This window comes from Lissotriton vulgaris, chromosome 5 (genome assembly GCF_964263255.1).
Source record: "Lissotriton vulgaris chromosome 5, aLisVul1.2, whole genome shotgun sequence".
In the NCBI taxonomy this organism is placed as follows: domain Eukaryota; kingdom Metazoa; phylum Chordata; class Amphibia; order Caudata; family Salamandridae; genus Lissotriton; species Lissotriton vulgaris.
The window spans coordinates 1,671,428,194-1,671,443,723 of NC_141693.1; the positions used below are offsets into that span (position 1 = coordinate 1,671,428,194).

At 44.5% G+C, this 15,530-nt stretch overlaps 1 protein-coding gene across 1 annotated transcript in view; it reads left to right on the forward strand.

The window, feature by feature from the left end:
* LOC147716928 (cell division cycle protein 27 homolog) overlaps positions 1-15,530 on the forward strand; it is a 380,802-nt gene that overhangs the window by 157,056 nt on the left and 208,216 nt on the right. The window contains exon 4 of the mRNA XM_086923797.1: positions 3,135-3,260. Within this exon, the coding sequence (XP_086779923.1) occupies positions 3,135-3,260 (126 nt within the window). The remainder of the gene's footprint in view (positions 1-3,134; positions 3,261-15,530) is intronic.

A 15,530-nucleotide genomic window follows, 5' to 3' on the forward strand; every position in this document is an offset into this window, starting at 1 on the left:
CTGCTTATGACCTCACATATTATATCAATCATGACACGGTCAGTGACATCAGTAATGACCTCTCAAATTACATCACTGAATACAACACCCCGTTACTATATTTCGTAAACATTTCTGAGAAGATGTATACTAAGATACAGCATAAGTTAAATTACTATTCTTTCTGTAATTTGTCATACAATTTCCAATATTTCTCATCTGAGTGGCTGTCTATCGGTGTGTGAGTGGATGCCTGAGTGTCTGTATGGACGTGTTAGTGGGTATGTTAGTAGCTGTATGGGTGAGTTAGCGGATGTGAGTGGCTGCATAGGTATGAGAGCGGGTGTGTGAGTGGCTGTATGGGTGAGTGAGTGGATGTTTGAGTGGGTGTTTGGTTAACTTGGGTGAGTGAGCGGCTGTGTTGGAGAGTCAATGTCTGTGCGAGTTGCTATATATTTTGAGTGAGTGGCCGTCTGAATGATTGTAAGGATGAGTGAGTGGGTGTGTGAGCAGTTATATGGGTGATTGTAGGACTAAATTGTTGTATGGGCTAGTCAGTGGCTGTATGAGCGAGTGGTTGTGTGTGTTTCTCTATGGGTGAGTGAGTGGGTATGTGAGTGTTTGCGTTGGTGTGTGACCAGTTGGATGGATATGTGAATAGGTATATGAATGGTTCTGTACATGTGTGAGTGAGTATGACACTGTATGAGGGTGGTAGAGTGTGTGTGGTGTGGTGTGGATGATGTAATCAGTGATGCTGTGAGAGATGTCCGGCATGTCGCTGACAATGTCATGAGTGATGTAATATGTGAGTTCATAAGCAGTGAACTGCGGGGTGTAAGTTACAGCTCGCTCAGGTAACTAAAACTGCTGAATTTCTATGGTTTTTATAAGAGTAAAATCTGAGCCGAACTAGAACGTCCAAGTAGCCTTTGGTTTTAACAGTGAATATATATATATACACACACACAAGCACACACTGTAAAACCACAGGTTATATATCGTCTTGGGCGATCTTCCAATTAGATGGGGATTGTCCAGTCCTATGGGGGTAACACAACGACGTATGACAGTTTATGCCTACACAGGAGTACTCACAAATCTTTTTACCATCTGTTGGATTCTGGGTATCGAGGTCCACCAGAGAGGGAATGAGATAATCAGCATAGAGGGAGATAAAGTCCTCCTAAGTCTTAATCCCTTTGAAGGGATCATAGTCTGTAGCGAATTGGGGGCAGAGACACTGTCACCAATGCAAGGGGAACATCCTTGCCTCATGCTCCGACCCAGGTGAGTTTTTCCCTCAAACCATGCAGTTGACACACATCCTTGCGACTGGATTGGCATTTATGATCGAATGTATGATCGAAACCCAGGGCCACAGATAATTTTCAGTAGATATGACCACTCTAGTGTGTCAAATGCTTCTTGCACGTTGAAGGCTAAAAGTACAGCCAGCTCTTATATCCTGTTCCATTGTACCAGGCATCCATATAGATGTCTGATATTGTGGCTACATGAGGCACTGCTCTACTGCTACTGACTGGTCTGCTGCTATCAATTTATCACTTATTTGGTAGAAGTGGTTGGCCAATACTTTTGCCAGTATTTTTACCTCTACTTAGAGCAGTGACACAGGTTTATATGAGGTACATTCCTCTGGTGGTTTGCCTGTCTTCTGAATGAGCTGCTCCAAAGTCCTTTGACAGGTTACCCATTCCTCATATGAACTACATCTAAGAGGACTCCTCATTTTCTTACTCGTACATTTAAAGAATTCCTCCAGTATACAATTTGGTTCCTAAGCTGCTTAGTTGCCGCTGTAGGTTCTTCCACTTCAGTGTATTGCTTAAGTGTTTCCCTATCTACCTGGTCAGGGCTATAGCCTGGACATCCCCGTCACATTTTTCGATCTCGTTAGTGGGACAACTAAGTCTTGTTTGGAGTATTTGCTCATGGTATCACACAAATATCTGCGATATCGCCTCTGCGCTATCTTATCTGCCTTTTCTGTTAACCCCTTGCCTTTTATGTTGATTCCTCTCACCCATCTTTGTCCTGCCTCCCATTGGGAAAGGTCAAACATGCCAAAAGCTTGCCTATTTGTTGCCAACTTCATATAGTCTCTGCTATTTCACTCAATAGTGTTTACTTCCCTCTCCACCAACAGTATGTATTCATCTCTTGCTAGGGCACTCTGGTGGGGCAGATCAAACTCCAGAACTTAGTTTTTCTGTATTCCAGTAGATTAGTTGACGTTTCAGCTCCCTCACCTCTATCTTTCCCCTTGTCTGCCCATATTGGTAGTTTTGAGCTGCATCCTAATTACTGTTTTGTAATCTTCCCATTTGGTAATCTCATCTGCCCCAACCCCTGATTTTCCTGGAATTCGAGCGCGGTCTCTGTTAGACATTTCCTGGTGTCCCAATTTATCAAGGCCCATAGATCAAGTCTACACCACATCTGTTATCTAACCATCCTTGATTCAAGCCGTGTCTGTAATGTAGAATGGTTTAATATTCCCCTTGACAGAAAGTGTCAGTCTTCCTTTGTGTGTTCCTGGCACTAGAATATAGCCTATTTCTGAAAACTGATTTCTTGCAATTATATACCTATGAATATTGTTATGTGGTGCTCTTCCATCCAGCGGTCCTTCAATCCCAGGCTATTCATGAAATTGTACGGTTTCTTAACTACCCTGCCTTTCATTTTGGTATGCACTCCTTTGTGGGGTTGAGGCACCCGCCCCCGCCCCCCCCCCTTCCTCTCAATAATCAGCACTCCTTTAGGGGAATTTGACTATCCATTTTCCCATCATAATAGACTGCATTCCTGGCAGGTAATATAGGGAAGCCACCAAGATCCTCTTCCCTGCTCACCGCTTAGCAACCCTCCCAGTCCGTCGTAGTCTGGGTGACAATGGAAAAGATTTACAAATCATAATCACAGCCTCCTGTGAGCCGAAAATGAACTCTGTATCTCTCTGCCCAGAAACCCTCAGTTGTTACTCTCCAAATGCGTCTCCTGTTACAGTATTAAATCTTAGTTAAATCTGATGGTTTCTTGGAGTCCATGATATGTGCATTGTCTACAAACAAATTCTAACTAGGAAGAAGTCTGATCATAATGCTTATTTCTTTGTTGTGCCATTCCAGACTAGCAGAAGGAGAGCAGATTTTATCGGGTGGAGTGCTGAACAAACAGAAAAGCTATGATGACATTGTGAATGAGTTTGGCGATTCAGCAAGCTTTACCCTTGCACTGCTTGGGCACGTGTATTGGTGAGTTTCATGTATTTGTTGTGCGTGTTGTATTAGTATGTCCTCTTTTTCCATTAATTTTACAAATCTGAAAGAAACACATAGTGATAGATTCCTTACCTTCGAATTACCCCCAGGCGTCAGACTGGATCCGGAAAGTTTTCATCAGCAGTACCCCTGCACGTCGGTAGGTGGTGTCGTGCGACGCCAAGTCTGTTGCTGGCATCGTGGTCGCTGTGATGTCGCGGGCACTACTTAGACGCCGCCCATGCGCGCTGACGTCAGTTTCTTTTTCCTTGCCGGCAATCTCAGATCCGGGAAGAGCAGAAACCCCCAGTCAATTTTTGACTGACTTTTTGAGACTTTTCATCTCAATTTTTTCATAGTCTTCGACTCCTAAGGTGAAATTAGGATGTCCGGTTTGAAGTCCTGCAAGGACTGTCACCGTATGATGTCTGTGACAGACCCACATCGAGTGTCTTTTCTGCCTGGGGCACGACCATGACCCCAAATTGTGCCCCGACTGCCGGGCCATGGCGCCAAAAACTTTGCAGGAGCGGTCCCGAAAGTTGCTGGAAGCCCGGCAGTCTGCTCCGCGCTGTTCGAGATCCCGGTTCCGTGGGAGGTCGAGGGACCATGCGCAGGATTATCACCATCGGTCTTCTGGATCAAAGTCTTCGCACTCGGGTCAGGAAAGACGAAGCACAAGAAGTCGAAGAAACAACATAGTTCTCAGACTTCGCCTTGCCCGTTGCGCGACGTGGCTGAGGGTGCGGGTGGTGCTTCCGGAGGCGCCGTCGGCCTACCTGCCCTTTCCAGGTTAGTGGGCGACTGTGGCCCAGATACAGGTATTCCTGTTAGCCATGGCTCACCTCTTTGGTCATTCGGGTCCCGCCGGTGCGCCTTCAGGCCCCGTGGTCCAGAGTGGGGGTCCTTGCCTTTCTCCGCCGGTGGCTTCGACACTGCACGACCCCCCTGGATCCAGGCCTGTATACCAGTCTATGCTGGTTGACCTTATAACACCTCCACCAACGTGGACCCCGCCGGCACCACTTACGACGTCGCCCGCTCCTCTGGACGACGTCGACCCTGGTTTCAGCCCCAAAGTGAACGTGGCGTCGGCCCGGCGTCACTCAATGCAGTTTTCGACACCCCTCGATGATTTCTATCCCCATGTCCCTACTCACTTTCGGCCTGTACTCCAGCCTGACGAGGAAGAGGAGGACTGGGAGGGGTCTGAGGACCCTCTAGGAGCTGCTAGCGAGTCTGAACAGGACTGGGAAGAGGAGTTTGGGGACGCCAGTGGTCGGGATACATCACCAGACCGTGGCATGTTGTCTCCTCCTACCGTGGCTACATAGGAGAGTGCTAGTTATGCTGTGGTTTTGCATAAAACGGCAGAGGCCCTACACCTCATTCTCCCTATGGTGGCTGACAGGACAATGTAAAAAGTAAGTGCTCACACGACTTGTGCTGTTACTGTCAGTGGCTCTCTGTTCCACTTTGTTAACAATGATGCCAATCGCACCTCACTCATATTGTGTGAGAGAGTTTCTCTGTGTCAGCATAGAGGGATTTCCTTTCTTGTGCTGACTCTGACACAGAAAAGCTCTCTCAAGCCGCCCCAGGAAGCACAGAACAATGAGCATGAGGCATGATTGACCTCATTTTTACATTGGTCCTGAAGAAAGCCCCAAAGACCCGGCTGGGCACAGTGGGGGTGAAACTTGTTGGCCTGATTTTAACCAACAGTATAGAGAATCTAGTAATTTGATCCAAACTACACACCAGTTCTTTTTATTTTTCTTGAATCATCTCCTTTTTGTAATAAAGAACCATTTATTTGCAATGACATAGAGAATTTTAATACACATTTTTTTGAGCACCTAAAGACACTGTCTCTGGACACTACTACGTATCCAGTGGTTATCTCCGGATGGAGGTCGGCATTCAACAAAAAAAGACCCTATGATGATGCACCAACGCAGCGTAAACGGCGGAGAACCAAGATATACCGCCTACCATCTACGTGCGTGTATGAGGGTTTTATTAATTGAATAAAAACCCTGGAGACTTGGTTACAAGTGGTCCACTCTCGCCCCATCTTGATATTGATACTAAGCTAGGAAGCTGAATGGACATCACCTTCCTTCTCCCTCTCCCCTTTGGTGATTTTGAACAACACAGAAGCTCACCCACTTTCTTGTGAATGTACATGTGATCAGTAAATGCCATCATCCACACGGCAAGAGACCCAATGACCGATGTGGAATGAACTCTTACCCCATTTAGTACACTATCATGGATGTAAGCAGTGTAAATGGAACTCAGGCAAACCAATGGCAGAACAGAGCTGACGAATATATGTATCTATATATTTTTCTTTTTTGTATCAGAAGATCATAGCAGACAGCTAAAGTGCCATCTTTCTTGTATGGTATGCCCCCACTTTTTGCTGAATTGCTGATGTGCTTTGAGTGTGCCCTGGGCTCCTGCCAGTCAGGTGCCCAGGGCCTGTGTTCCTTCCCGAAAACTGTGTTGAAACTGAAACCCAATTGGCATCCCTGGCCAGCTGTCAGCCCCTGGTAAATGGTACCTAGGTACCCAGGGCATTGTGACCAGAGAAGGCCCCTAAGGGCTGCAGCACTTATTGTGCCACCCTTAGGGACCCTGTACCCTGACGCCCACACACTGCCTTTGCAGGCTGAGTGTCTCGGGGCAGAACTAATCAAAGAGTCGACATGGCACACATCTCTGTGTGCAATGCCCACAAGCCCACTGCCATCCAACAGTCACCCCTCTAGCTGAGAGCCCTATGCCAGTGGTGTGGGCACATGTGCATGAACCCTGTGCCCCTACAGTATCCAGGGCCATTCCTGGGCATTGTAAGTGCAGCGCTGCCATTAAGAGTATATATTGTGCCGGGAGGTTGTCATTACGAACTCCACAGCCCCATGATGGCTTCACTGAAAACTAAGAAGTTTGATATCAGATTTCTCAGCACATTAAACCCACACTGATGCCAGTGTGGGATTTAATGTAAAATACACAACAGAGGGCATCTTGGAGATGCCCCCTGAAACCTAACCAATTCCCAGTGTCCTGACTGCATGGCTACCGAGGCTGCCACCACCAGACATGTTTCTGGACCCCTGGGTCGAGAGCCTGGCGCTTTCGGAGGCCTGAAACAATGCTCATCCTGGGACGAGGTGTCCAGCCTTTTCCCCCAGGATGGACAGGGGAAGCTTCAAAGGCCTGCCTCCTTTGTGAGCTTCTCCAGGCCACTTGCTGTACTCGGCAACTGGCCCCCACCGGTTCTGACCCCCACTCTGGCAAGAAGAACGGCGGTGTAAAGAATGAGGTTCCAAGAGAAAAGTAAAAGCTTGAAATTTTATTGTAGAAGTGGCACAACGCAGCTGCTAAGCTGGATGGCAAGATCAAAATGCCTACTTCAGAACCTGTAATATAGAACATTAGAAGTACATGCAGGTACTTTGTTCTATTTCCAGAGAAAACAATTATGAAATTAAACAAAGAATGCTACACATCTCATCCCTTCAAAATGGAAGAAATAAAGAGAGAACAAAAAAGAGAAAAATACAAGTATTATGACAAAAATCTGGCAGGTAATACAATAGGTCTGTAGTTACTCTTAACTCTGGAAGCAATGGATTGAGAAAAATGTGAACTCTGTTGAAAATTTTCATTTTTGATTATTGAACGATTTTATTAATTTGCACTTGGCAACTCTTCTCATGTTCCAAACACTTCCATCTTGAGTAATGACTGAATTATTACACACTTTAACATTTTAATAGGATTGCTAAATTTGGAAATACCTTGGATGAAAACCCAGGTTTTTTGATTCTAACCCACTCACCCACCTCAAAATTAGGAACTTTCACATTCATGTTATGATCAAATAAAGTCTTCATTTTGTCCTGTTTGATTTCCACACGTTTAGCAACTTGACTGATGTCTATATGTTCAATATCTTTGTTTATTTTTTTTAACCCACCAAGGACATATGTCTGTAATAGGTTCCCTCCCTTTGAGAAGTTGAAAAGGACTTACTACAGTGACTGAATGTGGTGTAACCCGGTACATCCATAGCCTTTTTCTCACCACATCTCTCCAAGAGTCGCCAGACCTACAAGCAAATTCTACACAATCTTTAAGGACACGATTAAATCGTTCAACTTTACAATTTTCTCTTGGTTCATAAAGTTATTGGTTATTTATTCTCAATACACCTCCTAGCCCATAACAGCTGGCGTCAACAGTAATGATGCACTTTTTATTAAGAGAAAAGGACTTTAAGATGGGAGCATTTACAATTTCATCTTTCATTTGTTGGAAAGCTACTTCTTTTCTGTCAGATCATAAAAATTCAGAAGATTTCCTAGTAAATTCCCTGAGAGGTTCCATTTTAGTAGCAAAATTCTGAATAAATTTGCTATAATATTCGCATAAGCCAGCCAAAGAAAGAAGTTTCTCTCTGTTGTCTGAGGGTGGTTTCACAATGGCTTCAACTAAAGATTTTTTAGGCACAACACCTTCGCCAGAGAGAGTATGGCCTAAATACTCTGCTGACTTGCAGAAAAATTAGCATTTCTTGGATTTAAGTGTTAATCCACTTTCACTCAACCTTCTACAAACTTCTTTAAGATAAAGTAGATGGTCATTTTCGTTCTTAGAAAATATAAGGATGTCATCCTGGAAGCATTTGACGAACATACTGACATCTTTAAAGATATGGTACATAGCTCCATGAAAAACAGAGGCCGCCAATGCCAAATCAAAAGGCATTCCCTCGAACTGAAATAGGCCATGAGGAGTAATAAATGCACTGAAATGTTTTGAATCTTCAGTTAATTCAATTTGGTGGTATTCAGAGCGGAGATCAAGAGTTGAAAATATCAAGCACCATCTAACACACACCATCTCATTAATATTCGATAGAGGATGACAATCGGTGATGAAATTAGCATTCAATGCTCTCATATATACACATAGCCTAATACTTTTATCCGGTTTTTATGCCAAAACAATGGGCGAAACCCACTCTGAAGATTCTATTTCTTCTATAATGCCTCCTTGGACCATTTCATCTAGCATTGATTTCAGTTCTGCTCTAATGCTAATTGGTACTCCAATTTTTGTATGGCCGGAACAGAGTTTTCTCCTACTTTAATCCTGTGGGTGAAACCCTTAAGTTTACCTAGTTTTTCAGTAAATCCATGAGGAAACATTAAGGTAAATTTCTCCACTTGATCATCAGTAATAGCAACATCATTAACTTCCTCTTCTGTGCATTCAGATTTCAACATGTTGTTACAAGAGGAAACAATATCTTTGACATCCATTTCTTCACTACATGTAACAGCAATGACAAACAGGGTCTTTATCTCTGGGATTTAACTTTATTCCAAGTTTATTCCAAGTTTGGCTTGATCCCTCCATCCGAGTACATTTACACCCTTGAACGCTACATATAGTTAAATCCAAGCATTATTGCCCTTGAATTCAATCAGAACTTCTTTAAGACCAATAAAATCAATATAAGAACCATCAAAGTTCTGTGCAACAATGTCAGGTTTACATAAACTCATGATATCAATAAAATTTCCCAAAATTTCAGAGCAATATTGTCTTGTGATTATGGTCCACGGTGATCCTGAGTCAGCCATCAGTTTAAGATTCTTTCCTAAAATGCAAACAATACATGTTGGTGGACCTAAATTGTCAGCTAGTGTTGTATCAAAAGAATTGTGAATGGACACTACAATACCTGACTCCACTTTAGATTGCATTTCTTCATGAGAAGATGTACTAAGTAGAGATTTTACCTTTTGAGTAATTGGATGATGACACAAGGGAAAAAGTTCTTCTCGTATTAGTATCCTTACACATCATAGAAAAATGTCCTACACGTCAACATTTAGTGCATCCTTTTCCAATGGCAGGACATCGTTGAAAAGAAGCAATGTGAATTGGGTTGCCACACCTATAGCAATAACACCCTTTAGAACTGGACTGACCTTTTAAGTTAGAATTAGACCTAGAATTGCTAGTAGAATTGTTGGAAGTAATATTATTTATGGTACCTAAATCTACTGTGCTGGGAGTCACATTATTAACAGAACTAGAATTGGGAGTCTTGTTTTCAAGAGTTTTCATCCATTTTTCATATTGTTTTAAGACTTTTGCAGTGCTAATAGCGGTCTCTAAATTGGGATTACCTAAAATCCACAGTTGTTCCTGGACTTGTTTGTTCTTAACATGAACAATGATTTGGTCTCGGTTCATTTAGTCTGTAATTAAACCAAAATTACATTGCAAAGATAGAGCACGAAGGGCTGTAAGGAAATCATCAAACCTCTTCCCCCTCTTCTTGGGAATTAGTATAAAAATTAGATCTGTTTAAATCAACACTAGTATTAGGTTTGAATCTATTCTCAATGCATTCTGTTGGTCAACCATGCACGCTGGCACATGAGGGCACTCCAGTGGTGCCTCCGCAGGCTGTGGTATCAGCACAACGGAGATCTCAGGGAGTCAGTGAGGAGCTCCAGAGAAACTGCGGGGGATCTGTCATGGTGGGGGTGGAAGGCAGTCTGTCTCAAGGAAAGCCTTTTCAACTGCCTCCATCGGTGGCCACAGTGATAACTGATGCATCCACTCTAGGGTGTGGTGCTCATCTGGGGGACCTGGAGGTCAAAGGTCTTTGGTCTCCAGAGGAAAGGTTGCTTCACATCAACCTTCTAGAATTGCGGGTTATACGTTCAGCGCTCAAGACCTTCCTCCCTACCCTTTGCGGTCGGTCAGTTCAAGTCCTGACGGACAACACCACCGCGATGTGGTATGTCAACAAGCAAGGAGGAGTGGGATCGCGGTGTCTCTGCAGAGAGGCTCTGCGTCTCTGGTCCTGGGTTCAGGACCATCAGATTTGTTTGATGGCAAATTATCTGGCTGGAGTTCTGAACATATGTGCAGACAGTCTCAGTCAGCAGTTCTCGGCCGACCACGAGTGGAGGCTTCACCCGAAGGTGGTTCGACACGTCTTCCGGATGTGGGGAACTCCTCGGGTGGACCTGTTTGCCACTCACGAGAATGTTTACTGCCAGTCGTTCTGCAGTCTCCAGTTTGCGATGCAAGGAGCTCTGGGAGACGCGTTCGGTTGAGTTGGGGCTCGCAACTCCTCTACGCATTTCCTCCAATACCCTTGATTCCTCGTGTTCTGAGGAAGATTCGCCAAGACCGGGCCCAAGTTATATTGATCGCCCCGGATTGGCCAAGAAGGGTGTGGTACACAGATCTTCTCCACCTCTCCTCGTGCTCGCCGCTCTGTCTCCCTCACAGGGCAGACCTCCTCTCCCAGATGGAGGGGCAGGTTCTACACCCCACCTCCAGACCTTACACTTTCATGTCTGGAGATTGAACGGGGCAACCGGAGTTCTTTTTCTCGCCCTCACAATGTGGTGGATGTCATTTTATCAGCTAGGCGTGATTCCACCAAGTCCATCTATTCTTATAGGTGGTCTAAATTTTTTTTCTTGGTGTGGTGAGAGGTCCATTGACCCTTTAAGGGCTCGTTTGTCCAGTATTCTTCAGTTTGCACTTTCATTGGCTCAGCAGGGTTTTGCAGTGGCAACTATCAAAGGTTATTTGTCGGCCTTATAGGCTTTCCTTTGTTTGCCTGACCAGCCCTCTTTGTTTAAATCTTTGATTGTTTTACGTTTCATTAAGGGCCTTACCAATAAATTTCCCCTACTCCTTTTATTGTACCTCAGTGGGACTTGAACCTTGTTCTTACATTTTTGATGGGTTCTCCTTTTGAACCTTTACACTCATGTCCCTTGAGACTTTTGTCTTTCAAAACGGTCTTCCTGATCGCAATTACCTCGGCAAGGAGGGTTAGTGAGCTTCAGGCTCTTAGCTCTAAGCCCCCGTTCTTAACCATTCATGCTGATAGAATGGTTCTCAGGACCAGGGCTGCTTTTCTGCCTAAAGTGGTAACTCCATTCCATTTAGGGCAATCCATTACCCTCCCTACCTTGTATCCTCCCCCTCACCCTTCCAAGGAGGAGGAGAGGCTTCATCACTTGCACCCTAAGAGGGCGGTGAGCTTCTACCTGGACAGGACAAAGGAGTTCAGGTTGGATGACCAGCTGTTCGTTGGATTTGCTGGCTGCAGGAAGGGAAGATCGGTGCACAAGCGCACTCTTTCAAGATGGATAATTTTATGCATCAAGATCTGCTACTCCCTGGCGGGTAAGGACCCTCCTGAGGGTATAAGAGCTCACTCTACTAGACGAAGTCTGCTACTTCTGCTTTATCTAGGGGTGTACCTGTTGAGGATATTTGCAGAGCCGGGACTTGGGCCTCCCTCCACACTTTCGCAAAGCATTACTGCTTGGATGCCGAGGTGAGGAGGGACGGCCACTTTGCGCGCTCCGTCCTCCAGGATTTTCTGGTATAGAATTGAATTTGAATTTAAAATATTTATTGAGCGCAGCATTCACCAGCGGTTTTTTGGCGCTATGGAGGGCAGGATACCAATGGGGGAGAGTGACCACCACACCTAAGAACTGGTGGGCCTAAGGAGAAGTGAGAGCATATCACAAGGGAAAGGCCTGTTTAAAAAGAAGAAGAGAGTGGACACTCTCCTCCGGGAGTGGGGACTGCTGTGGGACTCTATTCACAAGGTGAGGAATCCACTGGCAGGTGTATCTACCAGAAGAACAAGTTACTTACCTTCGTTAACGCTTTTTCTGGTAGATACAGTATCTGCCTGTGGATTCCTCACTGACCCACCCGCCTCCCCGTTTTGTTCACTAAGCTATACCTGAGTTTATGTATTTTTATGTATATTTATATTTGTATATATATTGGGTTTTTGATACCTTTGCTATGCACTATGTGTGCAGTTTTGAATTGTATGTACTATGTACACTGTATACTTGTATATCTACTGTCATTGGTCCGTCCGGGTGCCTCGAAGGCGGATGTATGACTTTACGACGCATACTTTAACAACGCATACCATTACAACGCAATCTTTACAACGCAGGATCCTTTACAACGAATGCCTTTACAACGCATGACATTACATCGTGTATATATATATATATATATACATATATATATAATAGTGTAGGTGTTTAAAAATAATATTCTAACTCCAGGGGGGTGTAATAGTAGGGTAGGTGCTGGATAATGTAGGGGTAAAAATTACTATTCTAACTCCAGGGGGGTGAAATAGTAGGGTAAGTGCTGGATAGTGTAGGGGTAAAAATTACTATTCTAACTCCAGGGGGGTGTAATAGTAGGGTAAGTGCTGGATAGTATAGGGGTGAAAATTACTATTCTAACTCCAGCGGGGTGTAATAGTAGGGTAAGTGCTGGATAGTGTAGGGGTAAAAATTACTATTCTAACTCCAGGGGTGTGTAATAGTAGGGTAAGTGCTGGATAGTGTAGAGGTAAAAATTACTATTCTAACTCCAGGGGGTTGTAATAGTAGGGTAAGTGCTGGATAGTGTAGGGGTAAAAATTACTTATATTTTTTTATTTTTATAACTTTTTAAATTAATATTAAAATTACTTAAATTAATTTATTTAATTTATTTATAGTACATTTTTAAAGATTAATAATTTGTATTAATATTTATTAAATTATTAATATTTATTAAATAAAATAATTTTTTAAAAATTAAATAAATGTTTTAATAAAATGATATACTTAGCTATACTTACGTTGTAATGGCATGCGTTGTAATAGCATTTGCGATGTAATGTCATGCGTTGTAAAGGCATTCGTTGTAAAGGATCCTGCGTTGTAGTAGTTGCGTTGTAAAAGTAGTCAGTTGTAATAGTTGCGTTGTAACGGTTGTTTCCCCTCGATGGCACGGAAAAAAGGGAGGAACTGATGTCATCACGCCGACGTAGGCCTAATAAGGAGTCGGTGACGTCAGCCGGAGTCGAGCGCGATGCCGTGCTCCTGTGACGTCGTCCACGCCGGCGTGCTACAAAAGTTTTCCGAACGTTGCTGACGCAGGGGGATATTCACAAGGTGAGGAATCCACAGGCAGATACTGTATCTACCAGAAAAAGCGTTACCGAAGGTAAGTAACTTATACTTTAGGGGCGTTAAGGGGTGTGATAGCAGCCGATGAGCTATTTACCTTTAGAGTGACTGCACCCCCTATATGACCGCTTCCTATGGGAAGTAGGCATGACCCTGTCCCAGTGAGCTGAAGTCAAACAAAAATCAAGATGGTGGTGTTCTAGTTTTTGTGTTTACTTCAGGTAGCCCACCTTAGGGTTGGAACTAGCCTGATCAGGAACATGCCTCCTGGCAAGCTAATTTTCTCGCCAGGTCTGGGGCCACGTGGGCCCAGGACAGGTGGAGGCATTTCCCCAGCATGGGAGAAGCCTGGGTTGCATATCAAAGGCAACAGAGGCCTTTGAAACCTTCTGCGTTGATATGCTGATCATTAGTCATCCTGCTTGTTGGAGGTGACAACACATCCTGCCGGGATAGGCATTGTTTCTGCCCTCAGAGCGTGGGCTCTTACCTGGAGGGGGTCAAAAACCGGTCTGTGGCCAGTCAGCCAGCATACTAGAGGTTGGTAGCTTTGCAGTGGGTACCTGTAATGCACAGGTCTTCAAACTGTGGGGCGCGACCCCCAGGGGGGCCGTGGAGTGATGCCAAGGGGGTCGCGCCTTCACAGTCACACTTCTACCGAGACCCAAGGGCTTCAGCCCCCCTCCTCCCCCATCGTGTGTCTCAGCCCGGCTGCTGCTGCAGTGAAACTCGAGCTGCTGGGGCTTCGGCTGGGCAGTGTATGGAGTCATCTCCTGCATGCTGAGTTTTTCACAGGTCTTTAAAGACCATTTGCAGATTTACATGTCTTTGTAAACTTGTTACAGAGGCTTAGTGTTTTTTCCTGGTTCCAGTCCCCACGGGGCCCCCACTCTACCTGTTCCTTACATTTGTATTTTACAATTACTGTTGTACTGTGAGAATGTATTTAATGAAAAGGAATAGAAAGTAGGGTTGCCAAAAGAAAAATGCCTGCCTGTTTTGTTTAAGGAGCATGAAAAGACCTCCTCTTGACACTAAAAAGACTTTTAAATAGAAAAGTATGTATGCATTCCTTAGGTGACTTTTCTGTCTTTTTTCTCTTCATCAGTCATGGATCATTGAGACAGCCCTGGAACACAATTAAAGTGCTTTCTATTTATATTTGCTCATCGAAGTATGCACAGATAAATGCTGAAAATACAGCTTTAGGTGACTGCTTATTTTGGTTCCGACTGGGCCATCAAAATAATCTGTTGGCAACCCTAACCAAAGGACTGTAAGTTTGTTGCAGGATGAGCACATTATTTATTCCCTCCACCCTAGATCCCCGTTTAATGTCGCAATAGTTTAACTTAGATCTTAAACCCTACGCCGCCGTCAATAACATGAGTTACTTCAAGTGTCTGGAATGCGCCCTGCATTCAGACAACTCGCTCCTCATTCTTGCCCTTCACTTTCACGCTCACCCTGCACTCGCACTGATCACCATGCACTCACACCATTCACCCACTCACCCTGCACTCACAGTGATCACTCTGCACTCACAATGCACTTGTGCTGTTAACCCTATACCTCCCCCTGCAGTCACACAAGTACACTACTCATCCTGTCCCCCTCACTGCTCAATGTGCAACTTACTCAAACAAGCCCATCAGTAATCATACATTCATTCGCCCCATTCTGAACTTGCATTCGCACCCAAATACATAAATTCATGTGCCACCTAACTCACCCTGCACACTCCTCTTACCCTACTCTCGCACTGTTGCATCGCTCACCGTACACTCACATGGGCACTCTTGTCACCCACACAGTGTGCAGAGGGTTAATCTGCCTGCTACAAAGAACGCAGAACTGAGTGCGAGTTAACTATGAGTAGCGCTATAAAATAAATGAAATGTTTGTCAGAAAGGTGCTATAGAGAGATGAGGTGCATTGTTGGTGAGTGGCAGTGAAGGAATTCATGGAGAAGGAGGAAACTGGGTTGGGGCACCAAATAAGACTGTTGCTCCATGTGCGACCAGTGTTAGGACCAGCCCTGGCTGGGAGTGTTAGTCCTCTCTGAACTTCTGGTCTAGTGACTCCCCTGCTTCTGGCTATATTATTATTTACATTTGTAGTGCGCTACTGTTACCAAAAGATGTCCTAGGGCTAATAACCATCTGCTGCCTGTAGGCAAATGAGAAACAAACAGAAGGAGAAG